The sequence below is a fragment of the Aspergillus nidulans genome, chromosome II, assembly GCF_000011425.1.
Source record: "Aspergillus nidulans FGSC A4 chromosome II".
NCBI classification, from domain to species: Eukaryota; Fungi; Ascomycota; class Eurotiomycetes; order Eurotiales; family Aspergillaceae; genus Aspergillus; species Aspergillus nidulans.
The window spans coordinates 3,575,135-3,602,087 of NC_066258.1; the positions used below are offsets into that span (position 1 = coordinate 3,575,135).

Below are 26,953 nucleotides of genomic sequence, written 5' to 3' on the forward strand. Positions count from 1 at the left end.
TCGAAAATCATCCCGGGGAAGCGCCCATAATTATGCAGTCAGACTCCTCGAGACCGAGTCCTCCACCGATTCCCAACATCAGGAGAGGGGAAGCTTCGGCGCTTCAATGGCAGGCAAGAACGCTGACAGGCGTGCGGTGAAATGTTTCCCAGCATACATCTGGCCAATGCGGGTTGTCGTGCAAGCGCCAACGCCGACGCAAGCTCAGGGTTGAGCACCAATGGGGCGGCAGAGGACTAATGTCAGTGCTGGCCCATCACACACTAAAGTAGCCCGTGTGATGGACAAGGCGATCTGCAGGCTCAGTGCCGGTGGAGTCTTCGATAGCGTCTGGCAAGCCCGGCCAGTGACTTTATTGGCCTCATTTGGCCTCGGATGCTCACGTCTGGTCTCGACTACAGGTCATTCTGGGTGGAGACAGCAAAAGAATAAGCAATCTCAGCTACCTTAGCATGCTGCCAGGGATAGCGATTAATATCACACACTAACATCCGTCCATGCCAAATCGATTGATTGAACGACATGTGATAGCAATTGCATTTTAAGCGAAGCTATGATAGAATTCGAGATGGAACTCGAGGATGTGTTGTGTGTACGAATAGCTTCATGCGGAAAAGTAACGGCAAGTCATGTGCCATTATGTAATCAACAACTAAACGTCACTCAAAGTTCAAGTCAAGTAACCTCAACTCCATATTTCTCTCATCATCTAATGTTGGTTAATAATATTTCAAAGTATTCACAGCTGGTAATTGCTCTGCATGCAGATTTCATACTTCCAACGCCGCGTCTGTCTTACCCGTCGCCTCGATACTCTCCCCATCACTTCTCTACTTCCGCGGACTACCATGAGTTCTCCATCAAGGAAGCTTTCAGTGCCTCATACTGTACGCACAGCTGCGGAGCCTCGACAGAACAGATTGTATCCTGTCCGGCTGTCGCACATTGAACAGGCCAATCCTACAGTCCGACTCTTGCAGCTCGCTCTACCTCCCAGTATACAAGACCCGAATTCGCAAGATCAACTCGAAAATTCTGATGATGTATGGGACTCAACAGCTCCAGATCGTTATATAGCTTATACTAAAAATGCTGCAGGCTACGTTACCAGAACCATTTACGTTCTTCCCAGGGCAATGGCTCGATGTTCATATACCTTCCGTCCCAAATGCCGGGGGCTTTAGTATCACGTCCACGCCTGCAGATGCCCAGGTGCTCCCGTCACTTGAGCCCTCGCCTGAGCTTGTCCCGGCAGACGAAGAGCTGCCTCCTCCCATTGATCCGCGGGGCCGTGAGCCATATGTAGAGCTGGCCGTTCAGAGTGCTCCGTCTAATCCCGCTAGTGCATGGCTCTGGCGGCCCAAGGAAGAGATTTTGGGTAAGGAGCTGAGCATCCGAGTTGGCGGCAGCTTTATATGGCCGCCCGCTGGCGTCAAGCTCGAAGAACTTCAAAATGTTGTCTTCGTTGCTGGTGGGCTAGGTATCAAGTAAGTCTACTTCTGCATACGAAAGAGGTGTCGAGTATCCTTGCTAATACCCTGTAGTCCTCTCATCTCCATGCTCTCTCATCTGAACAACAATGATGAAAGCACTGGTGTCTACCATCCCTCTCTGAACATCCACATTCTCTACTCTTCCAAGCTCCCAGAATCGACAACACCAGAAACAGCCCTCGACCAGATATTGTTCCTCCGGCGTCTGCGGGAGATCGTCCGCTCTCAGTCTCAGTTCCAGCGCTTGCGTATTGCCCTTGATCTTTTTCTTAGTAACCTCCAAGACCAGTCATCTCCATTCCTGCGCCAATCTCCAGAAGATCTAGCCATTCATACTCGCCGCATCAACCGAGATGATCTCGCCAGAACTGTCACCGGAACAGACAGTAAATATTCTCCTGATAACACAGTATGCTATGTCTGCGGACCACCTCAGATGACGGACGAGGTTGTCGGCATCGTCACTGAACTTTTAAACGGGCGAAAGGATCGAGTCTTCTTCGAGAAATGGTGGTAGGCTGAGGATCCTGTCCATAAATACCCCAGAAAACCACTCCGAGGTTTTGTCATCGTTTGAGAAATCCTCTCAACTCATATTTGCCGCATTCTTCGGCCAGCAACAGTGAACCTTCCTCAATCCAAATATACATGTGCAGAACCCCGAGTTCGAACTCTTCCTTTAGGAATGCGTCTGCATGGGCAAACCTCTAAAGCGGGCCTGGTCGACATCCTAGGCTCTAGACCCTGTCCTAATGGCTCAAACCCTCAACATCGCGCATAGTGGTCCGGATGCCAACAACGCATTCTCCGACCAGGACGCTACCGTTGTTGAACGGTACCTCGGTCTTGGTTGAGAGCTAAAAGTGATTGACTATAGTTTGGCTTTACGCCTTCTTATTGGCTCCAAGTTTGTGGGTGAAAAGCTCAAATACAGTGATCCTGGGTCATGGATACTCGAAGACTCCGGCCCTATTTAGATGAGAACCTGTACCTGCGCTGGATGAATGGGCTTCGGCAAGATGCTGCTGGCTTCGATGTAGGTCTATTATCCAGCAAACGGCAGGGTGTTCTGTCTTTGCTGCATACATTAACATACTGGAACACCTGGGAAGGTGGACTGTAAGTCTTATCCTCTGAATAGCTTTTATATAATTATCACTTTGGACAGGATAATGTTGAAGCTTCGTGTAGTCATAGGCTGGTCTATTCTGGCTTTGTGTAGATTCCAGCCTAACTGCCACACATTGCTGCGCGATGCCTACGTCTACCTAGATTGTCTAGTTTTTGAGAACCAACTGAAATCAAGGCATTTCGCTTAGGTTCACCATTTCCATACTCCAAATCCTTCATAGAGAGACGCCCTTTGTCTGGTCGAAATGCAAGACCATATTACGCGCACCGCGCCACATCTTACAAATGGCATACTGGTGAAATTTTTATGCAACCTAGGCCTGTCTCATCATACATGTGGGACCAAATTCAAGTTCATGGTCAATCAATCTGGTCCCTTGACCATACCCCCATCGACAATCATCATCTCATCAATTCTCGCATCCGTATTACCATACTCCAACCGCTTGTATGTAACAACCCGACCAGGGTTCATATCAAAGTCAAAGAACCGCACGCGGCGGATGAAGCCACCGTAGCCGCCATAGCCCCCAAAACCGGCTCCTCCTCCGTAACACATCCAGAGTGACGGTTTCTGGGCCTCGTTTTTGCTGAGGGCGCAGTAGTCGTTAGCGTGATCACTGCGGGATTTATTAGCGACTATACTTCCTTGTGTTAAGAGTAAATAGTACTTACTGTCCGCATCCTACGAAAAGAATCCCTTCTTCTTCGAGGGCATCCTTGAATCCGGAATTAAACCCTGGCGCTGTGGAGGGCTCGGACCAATTTCCGCGGAAGTAGTTTCCTCTTTGAGCGAACTCAGGAAGAGGAATATGGATGAATGCCATGTTCATGTGCATATATGCGTATTGTTGATGTTTGGCTTTCAGACCTTGGGCTGTGGTCTTAAACCAGCGAATCTGGTTGGGCTTGATCCAATCATAACCCCGAAACTGGCGTTCATCTGGTGAGTATGAATGTGAGTCGAGGAGGTAGAGCGTTAGAGCGGAATGGTCGGTATTTCCACGACCGAGCACTTCCACGATATAATTACCAACGCCATCTATATCTTCTGGACCGGCCGACGAGAGTGAGTATGGCAAATCTTCCAAGATTGCCATGGATTGATGGCGATCTAGATTACCCTCATCGTCATGGTTACCGAAAATAGCGGCGTAGGGTATCTTGCGGTCGACTAACAACTTAACGGACTTGAAGAGAGGACTCTGTGCATCTCTGGACGTTTCACCGTTCACTTGGTCTCCGCTCAGAATGACCAAATCTGGCTGCTCCTCATCAAGAAGTCTCTCTATAAAGTCTAGCGTTCGAGGATCCGCCTCACATCCCTGGCCAGGGATAAGCTCTGGGGGCACAGGGTCCCGGCAGTGTCCTAAACCAGTACTGAGATGCAGGTCCGCCAGCTGCATGATCTTGAATCGACCATTCTCGTTGATCCTTGGTACCGGTTTCTTGATTTTCAGTGGGTCTCCCCTCCGAACCGTGATCCGAGCTTCCAGGCTCTCCGTCCGACTATCTAGCAATATGGGTGTGTCCTTGACTTCCCAACCGGGGCGAGGATCGACCGCATCGGCGCCGAAAAGGACATCAACGGATGTAATGGCGCTGTGAGAATCGCTCGCGTGTCGCTTCGCCGTCCTCTTTAACCATATGCCGCCGGGGCGCTGTTCCCAATCGGCTTTATCTTCTTTCGGATCATCTTGGACTTCTGGCGCAAGTCTGCTAATCTTCAGGTCGATAACGACCTTATCCGCAGGAAGAAGCTCCTCTTCCTTCTTCCGCTGGAATCGAATGTATGCTGCGGAGGTCCAACCCGTCCGCAGGTACAAGTCTTTCTCCACCTGAGTCCACCATGGTGCCGAAGATTTGCAGCTCGAAAAGGGGTTCAAGATCGAGCACGTCGCTACGGTCACGTCCGTTACAACAAAGCCCGCATAATGGGAGGGAAGATGGCCGTGAATTGCGGCTGGGAGAACACGGAATCTGTTATCAAGAGTGACAATAAGAAGTAGAGCAAACGAAGCAAAAATGGCGAGCTGCACGCCCGCGCGAACCTGCAGAGAGAGAAAATGGTCAGTATGTGTGCACTGAGCTCCGCTCCACAAGTTGGGGAAAGCGGCTCTTAAGCGGACGGTGTCATACAAAACGGCGTGTCATGATCGTCGATAGCGCCCCTGGCAAGTTCTAAACATGTGTAGAACAGCCGGGCGCTGGAGCATGATGCGAGTTGAGTCTCGAGAACACAAAGCACATTCAGGGGTTCGCCCAAAGTCAGTCCAAGCAGGAGGCCATCTCAAGGGGCCGTTCATTTCTCGAAGTGAAGACGGCAGGGGTTGATCTGGAAGGCGGTCACATGCGTGGCAACTCTGCCGAAATACGAATACGAGGCCTTTTTATATGACAATAGTTCTATCTCTAGATCTATATACTCCCTTCTAATATCTTTAGATCAGTCGCTTTACTCCTTCTGTTCCTTCTTTACCTTCATCCTGCCACTCAGGATATCCTTTGTTGTGGCAAGAATCGATGACCAATCCTCAAAGACCGTGTATGGCATTCCTTCGCGCTCACAGTAGGTGATCAAATCTGGACAAGTCAGTGTCGCAATCTTTGAAGAGGAAAACTTGAGCCACATACCCTTGCCGGCTTTTGCGAAAAGCAAATCTGTCTCGCTAGCAGCAGACAAGTCCGACACACCGTCGCCGGCGTAAAGCAGGGTCGGACGCTCGTCGAACGGCACCGCAGCGTACGGCTTAATCTCCAAGGATTTATCATGGCCGAAGTGGCTAGCTTGAACGTTAGCATACTGCACGAGAGCATGAAGATCGCCAATCATACGTGTCATCGTGATACTTTATTTGCCACCCACCCGGAGTGTTGATGTCCCTGCCATCGCGACTTTCAACGTCGTTGGCGACAATTGTGAGATGGTCATCAATGTTGTGGCCCAGGAGCGTCTCCAATAACGTCCGGATCACGGGAATCATTCCGGAGGACAAAATCACAATAGGAACGTTGTTCTCCTTAGCCCAGTAGTAGAATTCCTTGAAATGTGGGTCCAGGCGCATGTTCTTCTTGAGGATCTCGAGGCAGTCATCGAAAGCATTGGGGACGCTGTCGAGCATTTCTCGGAAAGAATCACTATCGAGGCAAACTATTAGCATCTCGTGCGAGTGTACTGTTACGCCACCATTTACCGGAAAGTAACCTTATTCTCAAGTACGTCCTTGTTAAGCTGGCGGCGCTTCTCCTGGCCAAAGCCAAGGTTGTCGGTCTGGCAGAGGGTTTTGATCAGTATCTGACTGCTGCGGGAGAGATCAAGCGCTGTACCATAAAGTCATTGCCTACAATTGTCGCGATTAGCGCTCAGGACATGGTAACCGCAGATGCTATGGACTTACTGTCGTCGATAGTAATAGTGCCATCAAAATCTGAGAAGAAAATGATCTGAGGGTTGGTCTTCAGATAGGGGAGAGTCGAGCCCATTGTGGAGGAATGGCGGGGTAATTTAAGCGCTGGGGAAAAAGGAGTCAACACAAATGACAGAAAATCTGGGGGTTGTACGGCTAGAAGAGTTGGAAAATCTAAAGAAAAGGGTAGAGATTGTACCTACCTAATGGTGAAGGTATTGGGGGTGTTGTGAGAGAATTGAAAATGTTTAACGTATATGCAGAAAAAACCACCCAGGAACTACGAATATGAAAAGGCACCAAGGCAACGCAGCAGACTACACCGAAAGACGTCAATTAGCCCCGATTTCATCATTTCAGGGATCATTCTGGGTCCATGCGGTACCTGCGGATCTTCTCCATAGAAAAGCGCCTTTCAGAAGCCGATCTGGACTATGGTGGAGTCGTCAATCCCATCTCGTGATTTTCTCCTCCGGCGTTTTCTCCGCGAACAACTCCTAAACAAGCCAGAATCCGGATTGGAGAAATGGCACGTCTCCTCAAGGCCCTGCGGAATTTCCTGGGGACGAACTCGTCGTCAATACCGACACCGTCGCCGTCGACGCCGTCCCCATCGCCATCAATTGCAAGTGCTCGCACCCGCTCAATCGATACAGATTTTTCCGTATTTCGAGGTACCTACCATGTCCCCAGGCCCCGCGACGAGCCCAGACTGACGTATCCATATCCGAATATTCGCAGAGGGCGATCGCGTTGTGATCAATAATGTGAAAAAACGACAACCGATGTTGACGGCTCCCCTTCGTAAGGGTCATAAAATCGACACACCTAGAGGGATCCTGGACCCTGACCGGATTATTGGTCGGGGACCTCGCGAAATTATCCCTACGCATAAAGGTAGAGGCTTGGATTCTTTCTTATTCGTGTCCTGTTGGATAGATGCTGATGCTATACCCAGGGACGCGCTTCCTAGTCACACTTCCTACCCTCGAACAATATATCTCTATGACCCCGCGCCACGTAACGCCGGTATTTAAATATCTACATTTTATGTTGTCGCGAGCCGTTCGTTAACTGGTAGTTTATAGATATACGCAAAAGACGCAAACGTGATTGTCTCATTACTCGATTTGCACGTCGCGCAACCCGGCGAAGGCGACCTCACCAATGGCCCTGCGCCGCTACAGATTCTCGAGTCTGGAACAGGTCACGGCGCCCTGACATTACATCTATCGCGCGCGATTCAAGCCGCTAATACCCTCCCTCCTCCGCTGCCGACAGCGTCCCAGGTGAAATACCTCGAACAACTCCCCGAAGAACACGAGAATGCAGAGGAAGATTTAGAGCAAGAAGACCAAGAACAACGACAGCAACAAGAACAAGAACAAGAACAATGGGACACATGGCGCGCCACCCGCAGAGCTATAATCCACACCGTCGAAGTCTCGCCCATCTTCTCCCGTCACGCTGAAAAACTCGTCCGCGGCTTCCGCCGTGGTATCTACGCCGGCAACATCGACTTCTACGTCGGCCGGGTCGAAAACTGGATCTCGGACCAAATCAAGAAGAACTCCTCACAACACTACCAGCCTTTCCTCACCCACGCCATCCTCGACATGCCCTCCGCCCACTTGCGCATCCCGCACGTCGCATCCGTCCTCAAGCCAAACGGCATCCTTGCCGTGTTCATGCCCAGCGTCACACAGATCACGGAGTGCGCGATGTATATCCGCAAGCATGGGATTCCGCTCGAGCTGGATAAGGTAGTTGAACTGGGGACGGGGATTAGTGGCGGACGCACGTGGGATGTAAGGTTTGCGGTGAAGAAATCCAAGGCAGACCCAGGATGGGATAGTGCAAATGACCCTTCGGGATCTGAGGTTATGGCTGAGGAAAGCGGCTCGGAGTCAGTTGGTGGTGATGGTGGAGAACCAGCGCAGGCTGGGCCTGTTGCTAACCCTAAGGAAGAGCCCGTCCTTGTTTGCCGGCCGCTGGCTGGGCAGTTAATTGGGGCTGGAGGTTTTGTGGGGATTTGGAGGAAGTTGCATATTCCCTCATCGTCAGGTGTTTAGGCTACTTCTTGTGCCCTTGTATTATAGATTTTGTATACTACGAGCTTATAGATAATGCATGAAGCAGATGTATAACAGAGAGCACCTTGATTGTACTCAACAAACTACAGGATAACAATACCGAAAGCAGAGCAATCACAGTAGTGACCGTGTCTCAAGATCGTCAAGTTATAAGCAAATCCTAATACATACCTAGAGTACCAAGAGCAAAAAGAAAGCGAAAGATAGACTGACACCACGCCGTTGACTATTCACTTTCCAAGAAGATGATTGAACACGCAGGTGTGAACTGGCTAAGATCCCCTCCAGCCAGATACAGTACCAGCTCTGACAGCACGAACGAAACATAAATCACATACAAGAAAGATGATGAGACAGACAGGATAAACTGAGTTAACACCGCAGACAACCAGGCAGACACACGCAAAAGCCCCCCAAAGCGTACGGAAACGTAGAAGTAGAAGAAAGAATTCCGAGATAACAAGACAAGAACAGGAATAACCGGGCTACACAAACACCAGTCTTCGTAAGATCCGACATGACATGCTCCGCTCCCATGGTCTGAAGAGTAAAGTAACTTTGAGCCATCGCTCAGTTTCGTTGCGGTCCAAAATCCGCTTCCACAACCTTGCCCTTTTTACCTTTAACTGAAAACTCCGCTAACAATGCGATATGATCACTTGGGAAATGATAGTTGGGGAATCCAGGCACCCTCTGTAGATAGTCCTTGTCCACCTCGCCTAGTAATCCCGAGACGTGCACCGTATTCGATGAGTACCAGATGTAGTCGAGTATATCCTTGAAGTCGGGGGTGTAATTTGTAAAGCTCAATTCGCCAATGGCACCGTATGCCGACTTGAGCTTGAAGGGATGCGTCATGCCAACTTTGCTTAGATTTCCGTACATACGTTTCTCCAGGTCCGGATGCTCTTCAATCAACCCTCCGTTGGCGATGAGGTTGTACGCTGCGGATCCAGGTGACGAGTTGAAATCTCCACACATGAATAGCGGAATTTGGTCACCACTGGCGTACTCCGCGGAGGGGGCGGGCTCGGGCATCGTCTGCTCGCCTTGTGCTTCTCGGAAGCGGAAGGCAGCCTTGTCCGTGCACGGAGGCCACTTTGCGTACTTCTCCGAGTGTTTTGTAATCTCCTCCATAAGGATAGCTGTCTGAATCAACTTCACATCCTTGAAAGCAGGATCCCAATAGAGATGAGCATTGACAATGATGAACCGGGATCCAGTTTGCCGGTTCTCCAAAAACACGATGACGGCGATGTGGTCTTTCTGCCATAGCCGATTATAGATATCGTCTTGACCTTTAGCATCCGGCCTCCGTACCGCCGTCTGACCGAAGTTGATCACCTGCTTGTCTAGAAGAATGAATTTGCTTCCCTTGAAGAAGGTAGCACATCCATCAACACCCTTGGCGTCCTCCTCCTGCATGCCCATAGCCCTTCCTCGGGGCCAAAACACACCCTTATAATCACTGTAGGCCAATTGCTCCCTGAAAAACTCATTGTAGCTTCCTTGGTCAATCTCCTGCAGACAGATAATATCCGGGTCATGAGCTCTGAGCTCATTAAGGATGGTCTCTCGTCTGAATTCCCAAGACAGGACGCGGGACGGAGCATAGCCGTAGTGTGATTGGGTCGCAGAGGAATCGCAAAGTGTGTTGTAGGAGAGTACGGAAACCTTGTCTGGAGAAGTAGCTGCGGTCTCATCGAGAACGAGCCAGTCTCGTGCGGGAGGAGGAACATGCACTTCTTATACAGATTAGCGTGGTTTGATGTGACTCAAAGTGATGATACTGACCTGGCATCTCTTCTTTAAGATACCTAATCAGGGCTTTGGTGCCCTCTTTCATGATCAGAGACTTCAGAACGTCCTCCAATGGGTTACCCTCAATTCCCAGAATCTCCAGTCGGTAAAGATATCCCATCTCGTAGGGAAGGGTGCGAATATTGTTATCGAACAGAAGAAGGTGCCTCAAGTTAGTGAGCATGCCGATTTCTTCTGGAAGCTCGGTAAGATCGTTGGCAGATAAATCCAAGTGGGTGAGCTTCCGCAGTTGCCCAATCTGCGGAGGCAGTACTTTCAATTTGTTGTGACTGAGATAAAGCTTCTCCAAGAAGGCGTACTTGAACAGTGACGGTGCCAGAGCCCGCAGTCCTTGGCCGCCGAAATCCAGCGCATGCCAGCCCTGCCGTGAGGCGGGCTTTGTCTTCGTGATCCCATTCTTCTGATTGACACCATTTTCTTGAGCCTCCGGCTGGCTGGGTGCGATTTGGATGCCCTTGGTCTGCTGAGCTACGGCACGAGCATAGTAGTGGGGTGAGCTGGCCTGTCGGGACTCGGCAGCGAGCTGAAGCTGCTGTTGCCAATGTTCGTTCATAGACTCGTCAAGTTCTTCGTCAATATTGGTGTGTGTTCCGTTCTGAATGTGGCTAGGGGTGAAGTGTGGGGTAGCGGACGCCAAAGCCCCGCTGGAGAAGTTGTGTTGGTGGCCAACGTGTTGGGGAGGCTGATTGTGGTGTGCGTGGTGATGTGGTTGCTGTGCGGGGTGCGGGTGGTGGTTCTGCGTCTGAAACTTCATCTGCATACCAAACCGCTGGTGAGCCTGGCCGCCATTCATGATGACATGCTGCTGTTGGTGTGTCTGGCTATACATTGTGAAGGGATTGAGGGCAGCTGCCGATCCGAGCGGGGGCGATCGCGAGGGCGAAGGGGCTTCGTGGTTGAATTTCAGACGTGGAGTCGGAGAGCCTGTGCCGTTGCGGATAAGGTGACGTTGGTGAGGTTGTTGCGTTTGAAAGAAGTATTGCCCGGCCCCAGGCTGCTGGAACCTGTAGGTACCATCTGCCATTTAACGTGGCAGATGAAACCCTGTGTTATTTGCGGGAAAGGAGGTTTCGGAGCGGAACCGAATTCGCAGCAGCGGGGAGACGGCCGTAGCAGGGGAGTGAGGAGGAGTCGGGGGTCGGATACGGTCTCTCCTTCTCTTCAACATGGGGTCCTGGAATGGAACCACCCCAGAGAAAGCGACTGCGAGACGGGACGAGTAGAGCGATGTCCCACAAGCAACCTTCCGCCGCACTAGTTTCAGCACCTGGCAAGGGGTCAGGAGAAAGGCCTAAGGATCGAGCGTAGAGTCGCGGTGTCGGGCGAACGAGTCACGGCAGAGGAACGGCGGGAGCACAGAGGCCTAGGAGATCGGACGTTAGACGGACTCTCCAAATAATTGGCCAATAGCAGATACGGCTGAGCGCATACAATACGCAGTCAGATGATATAGCAATGACAGTGGACACCAGTCGAGATGAGGTTCTTTCACGCTCGCCTGGGATCGAAGGCGGGAGGACGTTGTTGAGGTGTCACGTGACTGGTGTGGGAGGCTGTGATTCGCCACTCTAGCAACCCTTGGGAACTTACGAAGACCATCACGAAGCTTGGTAAGGCCAAATTTCTACCTTGAGATCCTTTTTTTGCTATTATCAGTTGCTAGTGTCTCCCTTGATTCTTTCAATCCCTCGACGTGTCCTTCTCAGCTACATAGAATCTATTCTAGCCGGTAAACGCAGTATGCTCTAGAACCATCCATAGCACTCCTTGGTCAATCACCGCATACCCAATGACTGAATTCACTGAATAATTGCTCTTTCGTCCTGTGAACTTGCTCTTTGAAAAGAGATACAGTTTACAAGCACGTACACAAATCCAAATTCAAAACCACACATTCAGAACTTCAGTTGTTCAGTCCCGCCAGCTATCTATTCACTATGAGGATTTCGAACAAACTACGTACTAAAGTACTGCTATTAAACATGACTCTTCACTGCTTCCTAACATCACATCTCTAAAAGTCTGTTAACTTAAGCACAACAGTCCTCAAGTTCAAGAAATCTTCTATACTACATGGCCCGCGGACGTGGTCTAGGTGGGAAGGGTACAAATATACCAAGTATTCTTCGAGATGAGGGTCACCATTTCTCCACTAAACCACAAGACAAGTATAGTAGCGCAGAGGCCCTTATTTAAGCTGGAATTGCCGAACTGAAGCTGTTGTGCTACTCTCGTGATTATACGATGGGAAGAGAGGACGCCAAGCCATAGCGAACTGCATGCCCTCAGCACCTGCTGAAGTAATTTTATGCGCGAGGAGACTGTCCTCCGCACGCATATACCCAAGAGTGCATATAGTTTCTATCCCTCCTAATGGAGATCAAGCCATATAGCATGGGTGTAGCAACATCATACAGTATATTGGTGGGAAAGCTCCAAGCGTTCGCTAGCATCAACAATATATAATTACCGGAAGAAAATTAATATCAACCCTCGGATCAGTCAACCACGTCCAAGGATTAGTTCATAGTGGGAGGCATCCTGAGTTTGTTTTTACAGCAAGTTCATTTCTAAATAGCTGGTACTTTCCGCTTATAGGCCAGTCCTGAACACTATATAGCTAACCGCCGAAGCTTACCTATCAGAACCCTGGCGGCCGTTATTGTCCAACAAGCGTTGAAAAGCTCTCGGATTACGGGGACCGAGAGCTGAATTCTCCGAACTGCTTGCTGCCGTGTAACACCATGGCGCGACATGAAGTCGGTCTACTCAAATCATTCCGAACATTTAAAGCCACTCAGCCGCGGTCAGGTCAGGGTGTTGTACCAGCGGCGCCGGGAAGACCCAGAGTACGCTTTGATTCGGCCCCTGAAACTCGAAAGCTCTTCAATCCGGGTATTGATTAACAGAGATATGGCATTATTGAAGATCGATACGCACCAACATGTCATGCCCCCGGCCGTTAAGAAGGGTACGTATGCACCCCGAGGCGAGACAGATCGGACATGCTAACCATGTATGAAACAAGCCATCCAGAAGAACCCTGGCCTCGCACAGGGCATGAAAGCTCCGGACTGGGTCCTAGAAAGGACGCTGGAATTCATGGCCAGCAACGACATCGGGACATCCATTCTTTCCTGCCCGTTCCCACTCACGGTCGTTTGCCAGGACGCCGCGGAAACCGCAGCGCTCGCCAGAGAAGCCAATGAGTATCTCGCTTCTATCCGTGACCGGCATCCCACGCAGTTTGGTTTCTTTGCTTCCCTACCTTCAGCCGAGGATACGGCCCGGTGCATCGACGAGATCAGATATGCGCTGGACAGGCTAAAGGCGGACGGCGTTGTGCTGTTCACCAGCTATAACGACAAGTATCTGGGCCATCCGGATTTCGAACCGGTTTGGCGAGAGCTGGATAGTCGCACGGCCGTTGTATTCACGCATCCCACAATGGAGGATATCAAAAAGTCTATCGACGAGCCGTTCACGATCCCGCGAGTGCTGATGGACTGGTCACACGAGACCACGCGGACAGCCGTGCATTTGATCCTGACAAATACCATACGTCGTTGTGCGGGGAATTGTCGAATTATTCTCTCCCATGGCGGGGGAACGTTGCCTTTCGTCGCCGGCCGGATCGCCGATATGGGGCTCCAAACTCACATATCTGGAAAGTCAGCCGATGAGTTCCTCGCCGATGCTAGGCTGTTTTATTTCGATCTGGCCCTGGTCGGACATGCGATGCCGCTTCAGCTTGTGATGGATTTCGCTTCTGATGGGCATGTCTTGTACGGCACTGACTACCCGGCGGTTAAAGATGGAGACGTCGCTCAACAGTGGATGGCCGTAGGTGATAAGCCGCTAATTGCTGCAACGCGCATGGCTGCACAGACCCTTTTTCCGCGCTTGGCAGAGTAGAGAGCCCGAGACTGGCATGAGCGAGTAGACGGCCAAGCCACGCTCTCCATTCTAACACTTGCCACCACGAGTGTAGAGGAAATTTGTACGGCATTGAAGTATGAGATCAATCAGTCGAAATACAACTAACTCCATAGCAAAACCTACCAGCGGACAAGAAGAACAGGCGAATCAAGGCTTATGCGATATTGAGCCTCGATTCTCGACCGGTCATGTCCAGTTCTGACGCTCATCGATATCGCATTCTGATGTCAATGCTTGGCCTTAATAACCATTCAGTAATCATCACCATCATCACCATCATCACCATCACCATCATCACCCTTCATCACTATGATCATCCTTCATCAGACTGAGCTCGAGGACCCTTGACTGAATGAGTATTTGAGGTATTTGGAATATTTGATATATTTGGAATACGAGATATTGAGACATTGAGACATTGAGATATTGAGATATTTGAGACATCTTCGTGTATCACATATGCCACTAGAGCCTGATCATTATAATCTCGGCGTGACGGTGAAGAATCTTGCACCGAGGCGGGTTCATAGCTCCATCGAGTTGCAACCACACTGCACATTTCACTGCACAGGTCCAGACGCGGCAGGAATCTGGTTCGGGTCGGGGCAGCCGGCTGAGGTTCCATCGACTAGAGAATCTCATCATATCGTGATGTCAACCATTCTGAGCTATTGGTCTAACTACCATGGATTGCGGCCGTCCAATTTTCAAGGCCAGCAATGCCATACCACAAGAATTGTGTGCTGTGTGCGATTGCCCGTTCCTCACGCCCGTTCCTCACGCCCGTTTCTGGCCCCCTGTTGCTCGACGGCAAATCCGCCACTAGCTCGGTGTACCTACGTTAGCACAGCGCGGCAGGGAAGATGACTGAGAGGGCGGAAAATTCAGGCCAAGTTCCACAAGGACAAAAGTCTGCTAGCCATGCAGTCCATGCATGGACTGCATGGGTGAAGAAAAAGAAAAATACGAGGTCCCGTATCTTGCTGGGACATTTTTTCTCTTTTCTTGCTTTTTTCTCTCTTTTCTTTTTTATTATATTATTTATTTTTTTTCCAGTTCGAAGAGCGCTAAAGTAGGTACCAGAATCACCAGAATCGCGATTGTGTCTGTCAGACTACAGTCTCGGAGAGTATGTGAGCCCGTGACTTTGTGTGGTAAAAGTGTAAAATGAAAAACTGGATTCTGACAGTCTGATGCAGCCGAGACTGTATGGGACGGCTTGCAGGGGCGCAAGGTTTACTCCGAGTATGAAGATGTGGAGTCTTGTCAGTTGCGGTTAATAGACCGACCACGACCAGTGAATAGCCAGGGGATTCTGCTGCAGTAGTGGTAGTCGTCAATAATGTAGGATCTCCAGGATCCTCAGGATCCTGGATGAAGAGTTCCAGCCGTTGAGCAGTCAAGTAAGAGCTGGAGTAAGAGAGCTGAGACGGCGAATTGCTTGAGTGACATATGTATTACATTTCGAACCACAGCCCCTTTCTTTGGAGACTCATGGTTTGTGGAAGAAAAGGGAGTCATACTTAGCCGGAAGTCCGAAATTTCGCATAGCGTGTCTGAAGTGTTGTATTTTGCCCCCTCCGAGAGAGGCGTCTCCATCTTGATCAACTCCTTTTCCATGGGTTTGCCGGATTCGTCTGGTCTGGCCTCGATCTCTGTGCACTGACTTACTCACCACTCACCCCGCCGCTATCTCTAGCCTGCGCCGGGTCCATTTTCTTTTTTCTTCAGTGTATCGGTATCAGTCTCAGTATCATCATCATTCTTCCTTCTCTTCTTTGTCTTCCGTGAGCGATACATGCTTTCATTGTGCTCGCGTGGTGGGTCTGCAGGACAATGAATATCCCTGCCAACGGTTCAGGCGATTCTGTGAATTGAGCTTGACGATTGAACCGTACCCCTTGCCATGCGCACAGGTTCTCGGTGACCTACTTTTACATATTCGATGAGAACGCTGAATATTGTTTTCATATGGACATGATGTCGGTAGCTCTTGGGGCCGGCACCGGTCCGTTCAACACGAACTTGTCTTCAACAGCCTCCGGCTCAGACCTGCATTCCACGCATTCGGCGACCAGCTCAGGTCCCTGGGCTGCAACATCCACCTCCTCCCTCGCCTCCCTGAACGACTACACCAACTACCCTTTGATCCGTCAAGGCGACCGTACCTATCTCCGCGACCCCGAGAATAACTACCCCCTACCATGCGACCTTCCCGAGATCCAGCGTCAGATCCTGCGCTCCCTCATGCTGATGCGTGTGTTCGGTGGCCCTTTTTGTAACCCATACCTGGCCGACAAACCACCAAAGCGAGTTCTAGACCTGGCCTGCGGCTCCGGTCTTTGGTCGAGCATGTGCCATGATTATTTCGCTCGCCGCGGGCATCGCGATGTGGCTCTCTATGGTATTGATATAGTGAACGTCGCACCGGATCTTCGCAAGAATGGCGTCAATTGGCACTTCAAGCGACACGACCTTCGCAAACCCCGCTTACCCTTCCCCGACGATTATTTCGATTTCGTATTCATAAAGGATGCCGCCATGTGTCCCCTGAGCCCGGCGCAGCAGGCACAAGGTTTGGCCGAACCCCTCAGAGTGCTGAAGTCCGGCGGGATTCTGGAACTCTGGGATTCCGATTCGGTTTTTCGCTCGCTGCTTCCCAATCCTGCACCAGCTCGCAAGTTAGCCTCAAGAGAACAAGATACGGCAGAGGCGACTGCGACGTACACATTTTCATCCGCGACTCCTTTCACAAATGCTCAAAACAAATTTCTGCAAGACTACAACTCCTGGATAGGGAAGGCGTTTGATCGCCGCAAACTCACTACCCTGCCGTGTGCCACAATCGGTCTCGCTTTCAACTCGGAAGTTGATGTATTAGGCAAGGTCGAGAGTCGTCGAATCGCCATTCCTCTGGGCGAACCACGATGGGAGCGCGAAGGCGGAAAAGATGGCAGTGGGCCTCGCAAACAGCTGACCCCCGATCAGCTCTCCATTCGACGGACGGCCCTCCTAACTGTCATTCAGATGATAGAAGGCATGGAGCCCATGCTCATGGAAGCCAGCGGCAAGAGCCGGGACGAATGGGACCGGTGGTGGACTGCCATGATAAGTGACTTGTTCCAGAAAGGAGGCCTAGCCAATGGAGAGTGCTTGGAAGTAAGCGCCTGGTGGGGTCAGAAGAAATAAGCCCTCGAAAAAAAAAACAGACAGGCATTGTTTGGACTCTATGGGAGTATTTGGTGTTCTGGTAAGGATGACAAGAAGAAACGACAAAAGCGCAGCGCAGCAACCATTGCTCATGTCATATTGGTGATACCCCAACTCGGTTTGGTTGATATTATTGTTCATTCGGATGTACATTTCCACGGTCTTGCTTCATACCACCTGCGAATCGACATTATTTGTTTTCATAGCGCTGTTTTAACGCTCGATATCGTTTTAGATAGTACCTGTGTACTTGTTAGCCTATACACATCCTAGACTTGGATGGTGATACGATATAAACGACAAGATTGTTTCATCAGAGTCTCTTGACATGTAACAGAAGACGGACAGCCAGAGGACCACTCGGACAAAACTTACAAGGTCTCAATTTCTGTGTAATCAAGTTAGCGATGAGTGTAGCAGGGTGCCGAAAAGCGAACCTTTCTTCACGAACTCCGCCCTAGCTATTCCCTTTCGAATATCCTCTTCATTCTTGAGATGGACTTGGCTTGCAAATGCGCGATGCAGTCGGGTTCTAAAGTAGTCATAACCTAGAGGATACTCGCGGCCGATATTGAGAAGCTCTATAATTCAAGAATCAGCGAGAAGCCTACAAACCGGCCGATATCAGAATAAGACCTTTGTATATATTGATCACTTGTCGGCGAAGTTCTGGATTCGTCATTGCCCTCGATAAAATAGATATAGAATGAGATGTAGGAGCTGAAATTCTTCGAAGAGGGACTGAAGTCAGTGCGGGCTCGCAAGATGTTTGCTTCGTGAAGCGGAGGTGACGTCGTGATAGGACAGACAAACTTGTTACTCTGCTGGCCTCGTCAACAGATACAGCAATAGTTTTGCTATTGGCTAGCCGACTCGTTTCGTGAATCTCGTATTTTATGAGGACGATCTCATCATTGTACGAGTAATAAGAGTTGGTTTCTCGAATCTTGGAGTATGTCGAAGCTCGACGCTCGAGCACCGGACTGAGTGGGGTACCGCAAGCCGTCCGAACCCCGTTGCGATCGTGCACCCCAGGTTTCAGCTGGAGCTGAAGCTCAATGAGAATCGAGCTATTCAACCGCCTATACTCACATACAACCCGTCAATAATGATACGCAGTCCAGTTTCCCGAAGTCAGTTGCTGGCTTCTGCTTTCGCGACACGACGATCCACAGCAATTCGCAAACTCTCAGGCTCCCCTCAAACGAACAATGCCCAGCCTGAAGCCCCGAGCTCCAAGCCGAAACCTCACGACATCGACCCCCGATGGCTTACAATGACGAAACGGCGCGTTGGGAGATGCATGATGTTTGGATTGAAGCCACGTCAGGTGCAGGAGGCTGGGGATATTGTGCAGCAAATCGCCAGGGACTGGCGCGAGCTGATTGCCGGTAGTGAGGGATACTTGACGGATGCTACAAGGAGGGGATTGTTCAGGCAGAGGGTTGCGTGGGGTGAGATGGTAAGCTCATGCGATTAAACCGGAATTTCATGAGCCTTAATAGGCACATACATGCTAATACAGGGTTGATGGTTTCTGGTAATAGGATAGCATGGTAAGGCTGCTGCAACTCTGTCCTGGCGAAATGTCTTGACTGATTTCTGAAAGGGTATATCTGCTTTCTCTCTCTTCGAGATTCTGAGAGCGTGGCCCTAACAAATTGTATAGGACATGTCAACAACGTCACATACGTCCGCTACGCCGAGACCGCACGCGTATACTTCACCCACAACTTCGCCCTACATATTGACCCAGCACATAAGACCGAATGGATGAACCTCGTCAGCAACAAAGGACTAGGCATTATTCTCCGTAGTATCAAGATTGACTACAAATTCGTACGTACCATGCATACCCTGTCATCCACATCAACAGCACTCCCCCTCGCTGACGGCTTGTGTACAGCCCATGCAATACCCCGACAAGGTGACTGTCTACCATAAACTCGTACACGACCCCTCAGCTTCGCACTCGTCGCAGTTTGCCTTCCATCTTCAAGCTATGATCCTTTCTGAAGCGCGCCAGCGCCCTGCCGCCCGCGTCCATGAGGATCTCGTCACGTACGATTACAAAATAGGTAAGAAGGCAGCTATCCCACCGTGGCTTATGAAGCAGCTCAAGGACACTTGGGAGCTTCAAGAACAAGCGAAGAGGCACTGGCAGCAGCGGATCTTGGATATCGAGGCGAGAGTGAGAAAGTTGGAGGTTGAGAGCTGGGATCGGGAGGATGCTGTTGAGGATATGGGGTCTGCGAAGAACTAGAACGCTTTGTCGCAGCGGAAGGACTCGATAAAGGTATAATATAGAAATTCAGGGTATGTATACGTCTAATCAATTGTGAAGAGAACTTATTTTATTTGAGGCTAAGTGCCAACTGTACTACCATACACGCTTACCCATGCTGCCTCGTGCCACCAACAAAACAATACCTGATATCACTGAGACTTCGCAAAAACCTTCCCCTAGGCGAGACACACCCGCTAGGCATAAACCTTCAGTACTAGCACTCCGGAGCACACACTCCTAAACTCCTTATCGAAGTCTCAGATGGAGCTTCTGATTGGCTTCTAGAAGTCACGTGAAATACAATTACCCCTCCCCCACAATAGCTAGCTTTTACAAACCCCTCCAGCTCTTCTTTCTGCAGCCATTCCATCTCTCCCCCCAGAACTACTTCTATCAATACATTCATCATGGGTGTCGAAGTTCAGCGCATTTCTCCAGGTGACGGCAAGAATTTCCCCAAGCCCGGGGACACTGTCAGCATCCACTACACCGGAACCCTGGCCGACGGTAGCAAATTTGACAGCTCCCGCGATCGCCCCGGCACCTTTGTCACCCAGATTGGTGTTGGCCGTGTCATCAAGGGCTGGGACGAGGGTGTTCTCCAGCTGAGCGTTGGCGAAAAGGCCAAGTTGATCTGTACTCCGTAAGTGCTTGATTGTTTGTGCTTTGATGGAAGAGCAACTGTTGATAAGGATTCTTTTGATATACAGGGATTACGCCTACGGCGCTCGGTAAGATATACTCACACTGTTTACCCTATCTCGGCGAAGCCCAATGGAGGGTTGCTCGATATCCGGGCATTATCTCTTTTCCCCTTTCATTTCCTCTCGCTGATTCGTGCGATCTTTAGTGGTTTCCCTCCCGTCATTCCTCCCAACGCTACCCTGACCTTGTAAGTCTCCTCCATTGTACCATCTGAACACTTGTTAACAGCCAGAGTAGCGAGGTTGAGCTTCTCAAGATCAACTAAATGCTGGATTTGGCGAAGCCTTGTTGCTGGGCAAAGAATACATCGGCATGTCTGGCGTAGGCGGCCTGTCTGTGTGGTATTTGAACTTGGCGGTTCATACAAGAACATGTCGTGACTGCGTTCATGAGCTCCTTTTAATAAGCGAATTAACCCGGTCCCGAATGCAGAATTCAACCTGTAGGCACGTAGTTCTTCCCAAATAAGTTTTGCAATATGCCCTCCCAGATATCCAGTCGCGAAGACGACCATTTGTCTAGTCAGGTGAAGACGGACGCCGGCGAATTCGCTTGGGCTTCTGTATCAGTGGAGTAGATTTAAATGAAAAGCCTGCCAAGCAGTCCACAAAACCGTCAATGGATTCCACTGCATTGCGACGGCTTGATAGATGTGAAAACCTGGGAGACTCCATATAACCGTGTATAGGTTCGTTAGAAGCCTGGGTGAGTGTTTACTAAGCAAATGTGTAAGCGCTCACACTCATCCTCTGCCTATACCTCTACATACAGTAAGGTAAAAAATTCTAAATTTTCCCTCTGTAGCTTTCACCAGCAGATGCAAAGCGCACCCGGCGCTGTCGCCTTCCTTTCCAAGCATATCGGTATATTTCACGATCGCCAGGGCTCAGGAATAAAAAATACGTGTCACCTGCTGCTGAGCTCTGACAAGCCCGAGTCGATTCCAGTATACACTGTCACGGACCCGAACACGAGCTCACGATTCCACGGCCGAGGTCGATAGGGCGGCCGAAAGACCGGTGGCTGGCCGGCTTTCTTTGCTTCTGCGGAAAGTTGGATCGACTAGCGCCGTACTAAGCCTTAAAGCAGTAAAAGGCCCTGGCCAAGGTCAGAAAATCCAGAACTAGGTGGATATCGCAGCGAGTCATCAGCCTGGTGGCCATATTGGATAGGGAGAATTATAATGTCCATTGTAACTTCCAGTTTGCAGACCAACTTTTTTTCACCATTGTAAAGGTCTTGACTTTTGAGGACGCGACCCCTCAAACGTGACCCGCAAGTCGAAACCAGGGTCAGGGTCTTTCTAACTGCCAAGCAAGTGGACGGAAAAGGATCGACCGTTTAGCCTGGTTTAGTGCCAAAAGCCTGAACCCGCATGAGGGAACTTTCCCTTTCCAAATTTTGGGTCACCCTGGTTCTGGATCCTCCATACTTCAACACCAGCCACCGACACGTTTTCAGCCTTTTTTTTTTTTTTTGCTTGTCCGAGGGCCAAAACGATAACCGATAACTCAAAATCGCGAGCTGTGCTTCACCTTTTGAAGAACCCCGTCCAATTTTGCAATGGATTCCTTCGTGGGCTGTGTCGATAGGCTCCAGCAGCAGCTTACTACCTATACCTGAGTCTCCAACAAAAGCGGGTGGGCAGGATGAGTGGACGACAAATGAGCTTGAATGAATCCGTATCATCTGACAAGCTTGCGGGGCAGATATGCCAACACAAAATGCCCCGGTTGGACCGCACTGGTCGATCATCCATTTTGGTGCTGGCCAAGTCCAGCTTGTCCAGCAAAGAGACGTATTAGGACAAGGATACAGTCTGACAGACTGCAGGTAAATCGAACGGGCCATATCCGAGAAACTGCACTCTTTATTCAAAGAGAAGTGTTATCGATAGCTGTTATCACCGGCAACGTTCCTCTCTAGTCGAACTCACAGTAGATCTCCCTGATTGCAGCACGCGATCTCCCTGGAATGGATCTCAAACGACAAGCTGGCGGCCCCGTCCGGTGTCTTGCATGCGAAGTTGATTTGAGCTTATCCCGTCAAAACGTCACTGGACTGTGGCCGCTGCCTATAGATGGTGCCGCGATTTCGGCCATGTATCCACGCTACTTGGCACTAACCGGGGATATACATTTGTACAGTCTTCAGGAAGTATTCCTATCCAGCTTGGCCTCTAGCCCTTTTACAATGATACTCCATATCTTGACCCCGCCCTCCAAGCCAGCCGGCTAGTGACAAGATCGGCGGGCCTTCCTCTCGTAGCCCTACAACTTGAACAATATTGGGGTAAGCGGGGAGAAAAATGCTGCATGATGAACCGCCAATTGTGCGCCGCAGATGGTAAAAGTTCATCATTGGTAAGGTTACTGGAACCGCAGGTCGTTGACTGATCAGCCTATAACAGGCAGGCTTCAGGGCAATCACACTCTTCATATTCAGCTTACGAGTCTTGCAGGACTGGAGGGCATGATTGGGGCTTTTGCCTCTCAGCCACGAATATTTGTTGCGGTGAACGATTCGATGTTGGTTTATCGTAGATAGTCTCTGCAAGAGGTTAAACCTGTACTCCAGACAGATAACGGACTTGAGCATGCGAAGTACGCGCCCAGTTGTTTGGGAAATGTTGCTGAAGAGGCATTGAGATAAAGTGCGTCACACAATATACTCCGTAGGTTTTCGCCTTCTTAAGCCAAGTGGGACAAGCGGCCGGAGCCGATATGGCATGATCTTAGTTTGTCGGCCTTCGATCAACTAGCTCGGGTATGAGCTGCATTGCTTTATACACGTACCGTCGTTGAGAGCATTCCTGAAAAGACAGAAATGACGGTTAGCATTTAGCCAAGGACGCCATCGGCGGGAAAACGGAATGATTGACCGTCGCAGGAGCCAAGTGTTAGCCTCTACATCAACTACGTCTAGTGGTCATAGTCAAATACCCTGACGCACTTCCGCAGAAAAGCTGGTCTCGATAGCAAAAAATGATGATATATGAATGGAGTCAGACTTATATCTGCCCTCCTGTCCCTATGATCTAAAAATAAACTGTAGTGGGAGCTACCGGAACCAGGCTGCCTGCGCGTTCACGACTGCTTGACAGTAGCTGCCTGTAATGTCAGGCCATAAAGTTTCTGCCTTAGGCAATTTTGAGGATGTTTCCAATCTTTAGGTCGTTTCGTCTTTTTCGAACCAGGTCGTCTCTTCCTCTCCTTCTTCCCGCCTCTACACTCCCCCACGCCACGTCTTATCCCCTTCACTCTCCCCCTCTATCTTATTATTCGAATTCTTCCCCTCTTTGCTCTGTGTATTCTCATATCTACTTGTTTCTTACGTTTCTCCCTTTTTGTCATTCATTCATTTTAACTGCAGAGACCCTGGCCTCGAATCCAGTCTTTTCCAAACTCCCTTCCGCCCTTTCCCGCGAACTTTTTTTGGAACTGCCATCGACTTCATTTCCACCTGGTCCAAGTCCTTGGCTGCTATCCGCCAAGCCGACTCGGACCTGGGTGTTGGGTTCCCTCGTCCATGCCACGTTCATCGGCTACGGCTAGGAAGAGTCATAGCAATCGACAAGACCATGGCGGCGGCGGTTCTGGGAAGAAGCCAAGCAAACAAAAGTCAAGTGGGCATTTAAACGCAACATACAACGGTACTGCTGGATCCGAAACTGGACCGTCTTCGCAGGTCGACTGGCCATCGCATCGTTCTGGAGACCAATCGATCGCAGCAGCCGCAGCCAAATCTAACGGACCGGTCGATAGCTTGAAAGCGGACACCAACGGACGTGGTTATCCGGGCGGATATGCGAAGGGAAATGCAGACATGTCTTACGGGCAGACGAATGGTGGCGTGTCGCCGAATGGTGGACTCGCCGGGCCGGCTTCACGTCGTACGGATAAGTCGGTCACTGGGACCAAGAGGACAACTTCGAATGCGTCGGTGAATCCGTTCCAGCTGGCATCCACCATTCTCCGATCGTGTCCAATGTACGACACTATCGCCATCTTGATCTTTCTGCTTCAGCTCCCGCCTATGGTTCTCACTTTGGTTCAATTCTTGTTTGCGTCCTTGACATTTATGCCTCCCAGCGGCACCGCTTCTGGATCCTTCACCTCCAACTTCGATATTTTCCAGGGACCCGCCGGAACCCCCTCGCTCGGTACCATGATTGCAATGGATGGTTTCTGCCTGCTTGTATGGGGCCTCTTTATGTGGACGTGGGCCCAGAATTTTGCTCTCGATTTAGCCCATGTCCAGGTTGCCATCACTCTGGGCGGTGGAGGTGCAGGGAAAAATGGTGGTGTCAATGCGCTCTGCGTCGGTATTGTTCTGATTCTGCATCTCATACGCAGCAAAGGAATACAGGATTTTGTCGTCGGCCATCTTGTTTCAGCAAAAATCATTAGCCCCGATTTACTGTCGCATTATTCTTACCTCATGCCCGCCGAATTCAAGCGCACCGAATCGCAATCATCCCCGAGTTGGATCCGGAGCCTGCTTGCTGTACATATTCTGGCCCAGGCGGGTACTGCGATGGCGAGGCGATCGATGACTAAAAATAGGACCCCGGCCCCATCACGATCAGGCAAACGCGTGGATACAGAAGCGTCTGCCGGCTCACAAACCCAGATCGACTCGGCGTTCGAATCCGCGGCCAGCGTTTCTTCCTATCCTATGGCCCCGACGGGCAGATTATCACTGCCGCGCATAAGGACGGCAGGGATCGTTTGATATCGGCAAAAAAACGACGAAGGCAGGCAAATCAAGTCAGGAGCCGGCAACCTTTTTGGGCTGCACTGGCAAGCACAAAAGTCACGGTCATGAGGGAGTATGAACATTCTAGGGCCTTGTCAAAAACTGCTAGAGGACTTGCTACGACGGAGGACGATCTTCAAGGCGTTTCTTTGGACGATGGACTTGTTTGGATTACGTATGTGGATAGCTCGACGATTAAGTTTGCAGCTGGGGATTTTGCGTCTTCGGACGACCATTCCGCGTCAGGTGTCTGCGAAGCAGGCCGTGTGAGCAGCGAGGATGCGGAGCCGTTTTACGTCTGCGTCAATGGTGCGCCATGGGCAACGGTGGTCATCACTAAAGAGCATGATCCTTCAAAAGCGTCTAATACAATCTATTGGCGAGGCGAGATATCAGGTCTTGCACCCAATTGCGCGTATACTTGCTCTTTTGTTAAATGCGATACGGATGAGGAAATCTGCGCCATGAGTGTCAAGACCCCTGCGGCCAATGATGCAGAACAAGGTAAGATATTCGTTCTATGGTTTCCGATTCGTCTCGATGTGGTCTAATTTGTGCCTTCCATAGCCAATTCGGTGCCGGCCCCTCCGCAACCCTCATATCGACCATCCTCCCCAACAACCACGCTGAAGAACTCGATCATCAATGCTGAGGCGAAACTGAACGAAAAGCGTGCTCGACTCCGAAAGGCCAAAAATGACCACAAGCTTGCTATTTCTAAGATCAAGAAGGAGCTGGACAATTACACCAATCGTCTTCAGAGCGGCACGGATGAAAACAGGCAGAAGCAACGCTCTCTTCAATTGGAAAGGAACATTCGACAAACTGAAGAGGCTACCGCCGCTCTGGACAACCAGATCGATAACTTGGGTAATGTTCCTGACGATGAGTATCAGGAGTGGGTTGAACAGAAGGCAAAGTACGAACGTGAATTGGAGCTCCTCAAATCCGCCAAGGCAGAGATTGCTGCCACGCGTACCGCCAATGCTCGCGAGTTATCTTCATTGGAATCCGAGTTGAACTCTACCACGCAACGGCGCGAACGTCTGCAGGGTCGCCGAACCAGAGTGAATGAGCAGTACGAACGGATCATCTCGGCCAACGCACAGGGTCTCAATGAGCGAGAGCGCCGCGCTGCAGAGCAGTTTGCCCGGGAACAAGATCAGTCGAAGTTGGAGCAAAGTTTCAACGAACAATTCGCGAGCATCAGTCAATCAGTGCAGGATTATCAGCTGCGCACCAGTCAATTGTGGCAACAGTGTACCGCCGTCGAACAAGCCCTCCAGCAGCAGTTGCTCATGGAGCCCGCTCCGCTAACACCCGAAGGCGAGCTGCCCGGTACTAGTACGTTTGCCGACGCGCCCAGCGTGCCCTTGGGCACATTGGCGTCAAATATGCCAAGCCACCGCTCGCTACTAGGACAGAGCTTTCCGCCGCTCAAGTCTAGTCCTCTGCAGCACTATGCTTCGCCAATTGGAACTGCTCCGTCTCATCCGACTAGTCCAATCGCCGCTCCATCCTACCAGCCTTTCTCCAGCTCGCCATTTGGTAACGCGGCATCCTTCCTTGACCCGGACTTTGTCTACCGCGACCGTTCGTTCTCCAACCGCTCCGCACGCAGCAGCCTCTATGGCTCTGAGTTCCCGGACGCGATAACGGCCCGCCGTGTCCCCTTTGGCGTTGATCCTTTCGAGCTCGGTAACGAGAAACGACGCGGTTCGGGATCTGACAGCACCCCGCTCAACGGTCCATCTGGCCTACGTCCTATCTCCAGTCCTTTCCAGCGAGCCGCCAGTCGCGCAAGTGGAACCGGCAGTGGCGGAAGCGGAGGAAGTGGTAGTGGTAGTGGCAGTCCTAGCTCTGCCCGTGGAAAGGGAAACTAAACGGAACTGCTTGCCAGCCAGCCAACTCAGCCGTCTGCAGTGACGACAAAAGCATTGGAGATTGATCCTTACTCGCCTGCCCATATGTCCATATTTGGTCCTCGGACATGGTTCGGAATGTCCGTGTAGTGACTGGTTATATAGTTTGCCGTCGCCAACGGTCTATAGTATAGATCTTGTGCTCGTCGTGTAGAGTCACATCTTATATTTTGCCGAAAGAAAAAAG

At 50.6% G+C, this 26,953-nt stretch overlaps 10 protein-coding genes across 10 annotated transcripts, besides 1 other annotated feature; 7 read left to right on the plus strand and 3 right to left on the minus strand.

The window, feature by feature from the left end:
• Positions 1–26,953: part of a sequence feature (contig 1.61 483..865047(-1)) that runs on past both edges of the window.
• Positions 849–2,010, plus strand: ANIA_03605 (FAD-dependent oxidoreductase; the record flags this gene model as incomplete). The annotated part of the gene is made up of 3 exons (XM_656117.1): positions 849–1,043; positions 1,099–1,487; positions 1,545–2,010. The coding sequence occupies 3 exons, from the start codon at positions 849–851 to the stop codon at positions 2,008–2,010; spliced, it is 1,050 nt and encodes a 349-aa protein (XP_661209.1).
• ANIA_10446 (metallophosphoesterase family protein) lies at positions 2,989–4,892 on the minus strand (the record flags this gene model as incomplete). The annotated part of the gene is made up of 3 exons (XM_050611493.1): positions 4,764–4,892; positions 3,300–4,675; positions 2,989–3,244 (listed from the first exon to the last, which is right to left on the minus strand). The coding sequence occupies exons 1-3, from the start codon at positions 4,776–4,778 to the stop codon at positions 2,989–2,991; spliced, it is 1,647 nt and encodes a 548-aa protein (XP_050467519.1). The 5' UTR covers positions 4,779–4,892.
• Positions 5,080–6,107, minus strand: ANIA_10429 (putative Phosphoserine phosphatase; the record flags this gene model as incomplete). The annotated part of the gene is made up of 5 exons (XM_050611494.1): positions 5,080–5,207; positions 5,259–5,407; positions 5,460–5,762; positions 5,819–5,919; positions 6,003–6,107. The coding sequence occupies 5 exons, from the start codon at positions 6,105–6,107 to the stop codon at positions 5,080–5,082; spliced, it is 786 nt and encodes a 261-aa protein (XP_050467520.1).
• ANIA_03603 (tRNA (adenine-N(1)-)-methyltransferase) lies at positions 7,037–8,103 on the plus strand (the record flags this gene model as incomplete). The annotated part of the gene is made up of 2 exons (XM_656115.1): positions 7,037–7,060; positions 7,120–8,103. 2 exons carry the CDS (start codon positions 7,037–7,039, stop codon positions 8,101–8,103), a joined length of 1,008 nt encoding a protein of 335 aa, XP_661207.1.
• Positions 8,695–10,774, minus strand: ANIA_03602 (CCR4-NOT core exoribonuclease subunit ccr4; the record flags this gene model as incomplete). The annotated part of the gene is made up of 2 exons (XM_656114.1): positions 8,695–9,866; positions 9,919–10,774. 2 exons carry the CDS (start codon positions 10,772–10,774, stop codon positions 8,695–8,697), a joined length of 2,028 nt encoding a protein of 675 aa, XP_661206.1.
• On the plus strand, positions 12,700–13,938 carry ANIA_03601 (amidohydrolase family protein; the record flags this gene model as incomplete). Its single annotated transcript, XM_656113.2, has 2 exons — positions 12,700–12,916; positions 12,974–13,938. The coding sequence occupies 2 exons, from the start codon at positions 12,700–12,702 to the stop codon at positions 13,858–13,860; spliced, it is 1,104 nt and encodes a 367-aa protein (XP_661205.2). The 3' UTR covers positions 13,861–13,938.
• On the plus strand, positions 15,589–17,266 carry ANIA_03600 (class I SAM-dependent methyltransferase). The gene has a single exon (XM_656112.2). The coding sequence runs from the start codon at positions 15,856–15,858 to the stop codon at positions 17,071–17,073; it is 1,218 nt and encodes a 405-aa protein (XP_661204.2). The 5' UTR covers positions 15,589–15,855; the 3' UTR covers positions 17,074–17,266.
• On the plus strand, positions 18,175–19,357 carry ANIA_03599 (thioesterase family protein; the record flags this gene model as incomplete). The annotated part of the gene is made up of 4 exons (XM_050611495.1): positions 18,175–18,556; positions 18,647–18,650; positions 18,764–18,933; positions 19,001–19,357. The coding sequence occupies exons 1-4, from the start codon at positions 18,203–18,205 to the stop codon at positions 19,355–19,357; spliced, it is 885 nt and encodes a 294-aa protein (XP_050467521.1). The 5' UTR covers positions 18,175–18,202.
• Positions 19,751–20,516, plus strand: ANIA_03598 (peptidylprolyl isomerase fprA). Its single transcript, XM_050611496.1, has 4 exons — positions 19,751–20,024; positions 20,092–20,112; positions 20,232–20,273; positions 20,324–20,516. Exons 1-4 carry the CDS (start codon positions 19,789–19,791, stop codon positions 20,349–20,351), a joined length of 327 nt encoding a protein of 108 aa, XP_050467522.1. The 5' UTR covers positions 19,751–19,788; the 3' UTR covers positions 20,352–20,516.
• ANIA_03597 (protein acrB) lies at positions 23,615–26,727 on the plus strand (the record flags this gene model as incomplete). Its single annotated transcript, XM_050611497.1, has 3 exons — positions 23,615–24,592; positions 24,652–25,348; positions 25,412–26,727. 3 exons carry the CDS (start codon positions 23,615–23,617, stop codon positions 26,725–26,727), a joined length of 2,991 nt encoding a protein of 996 aa, XP_050467523.1.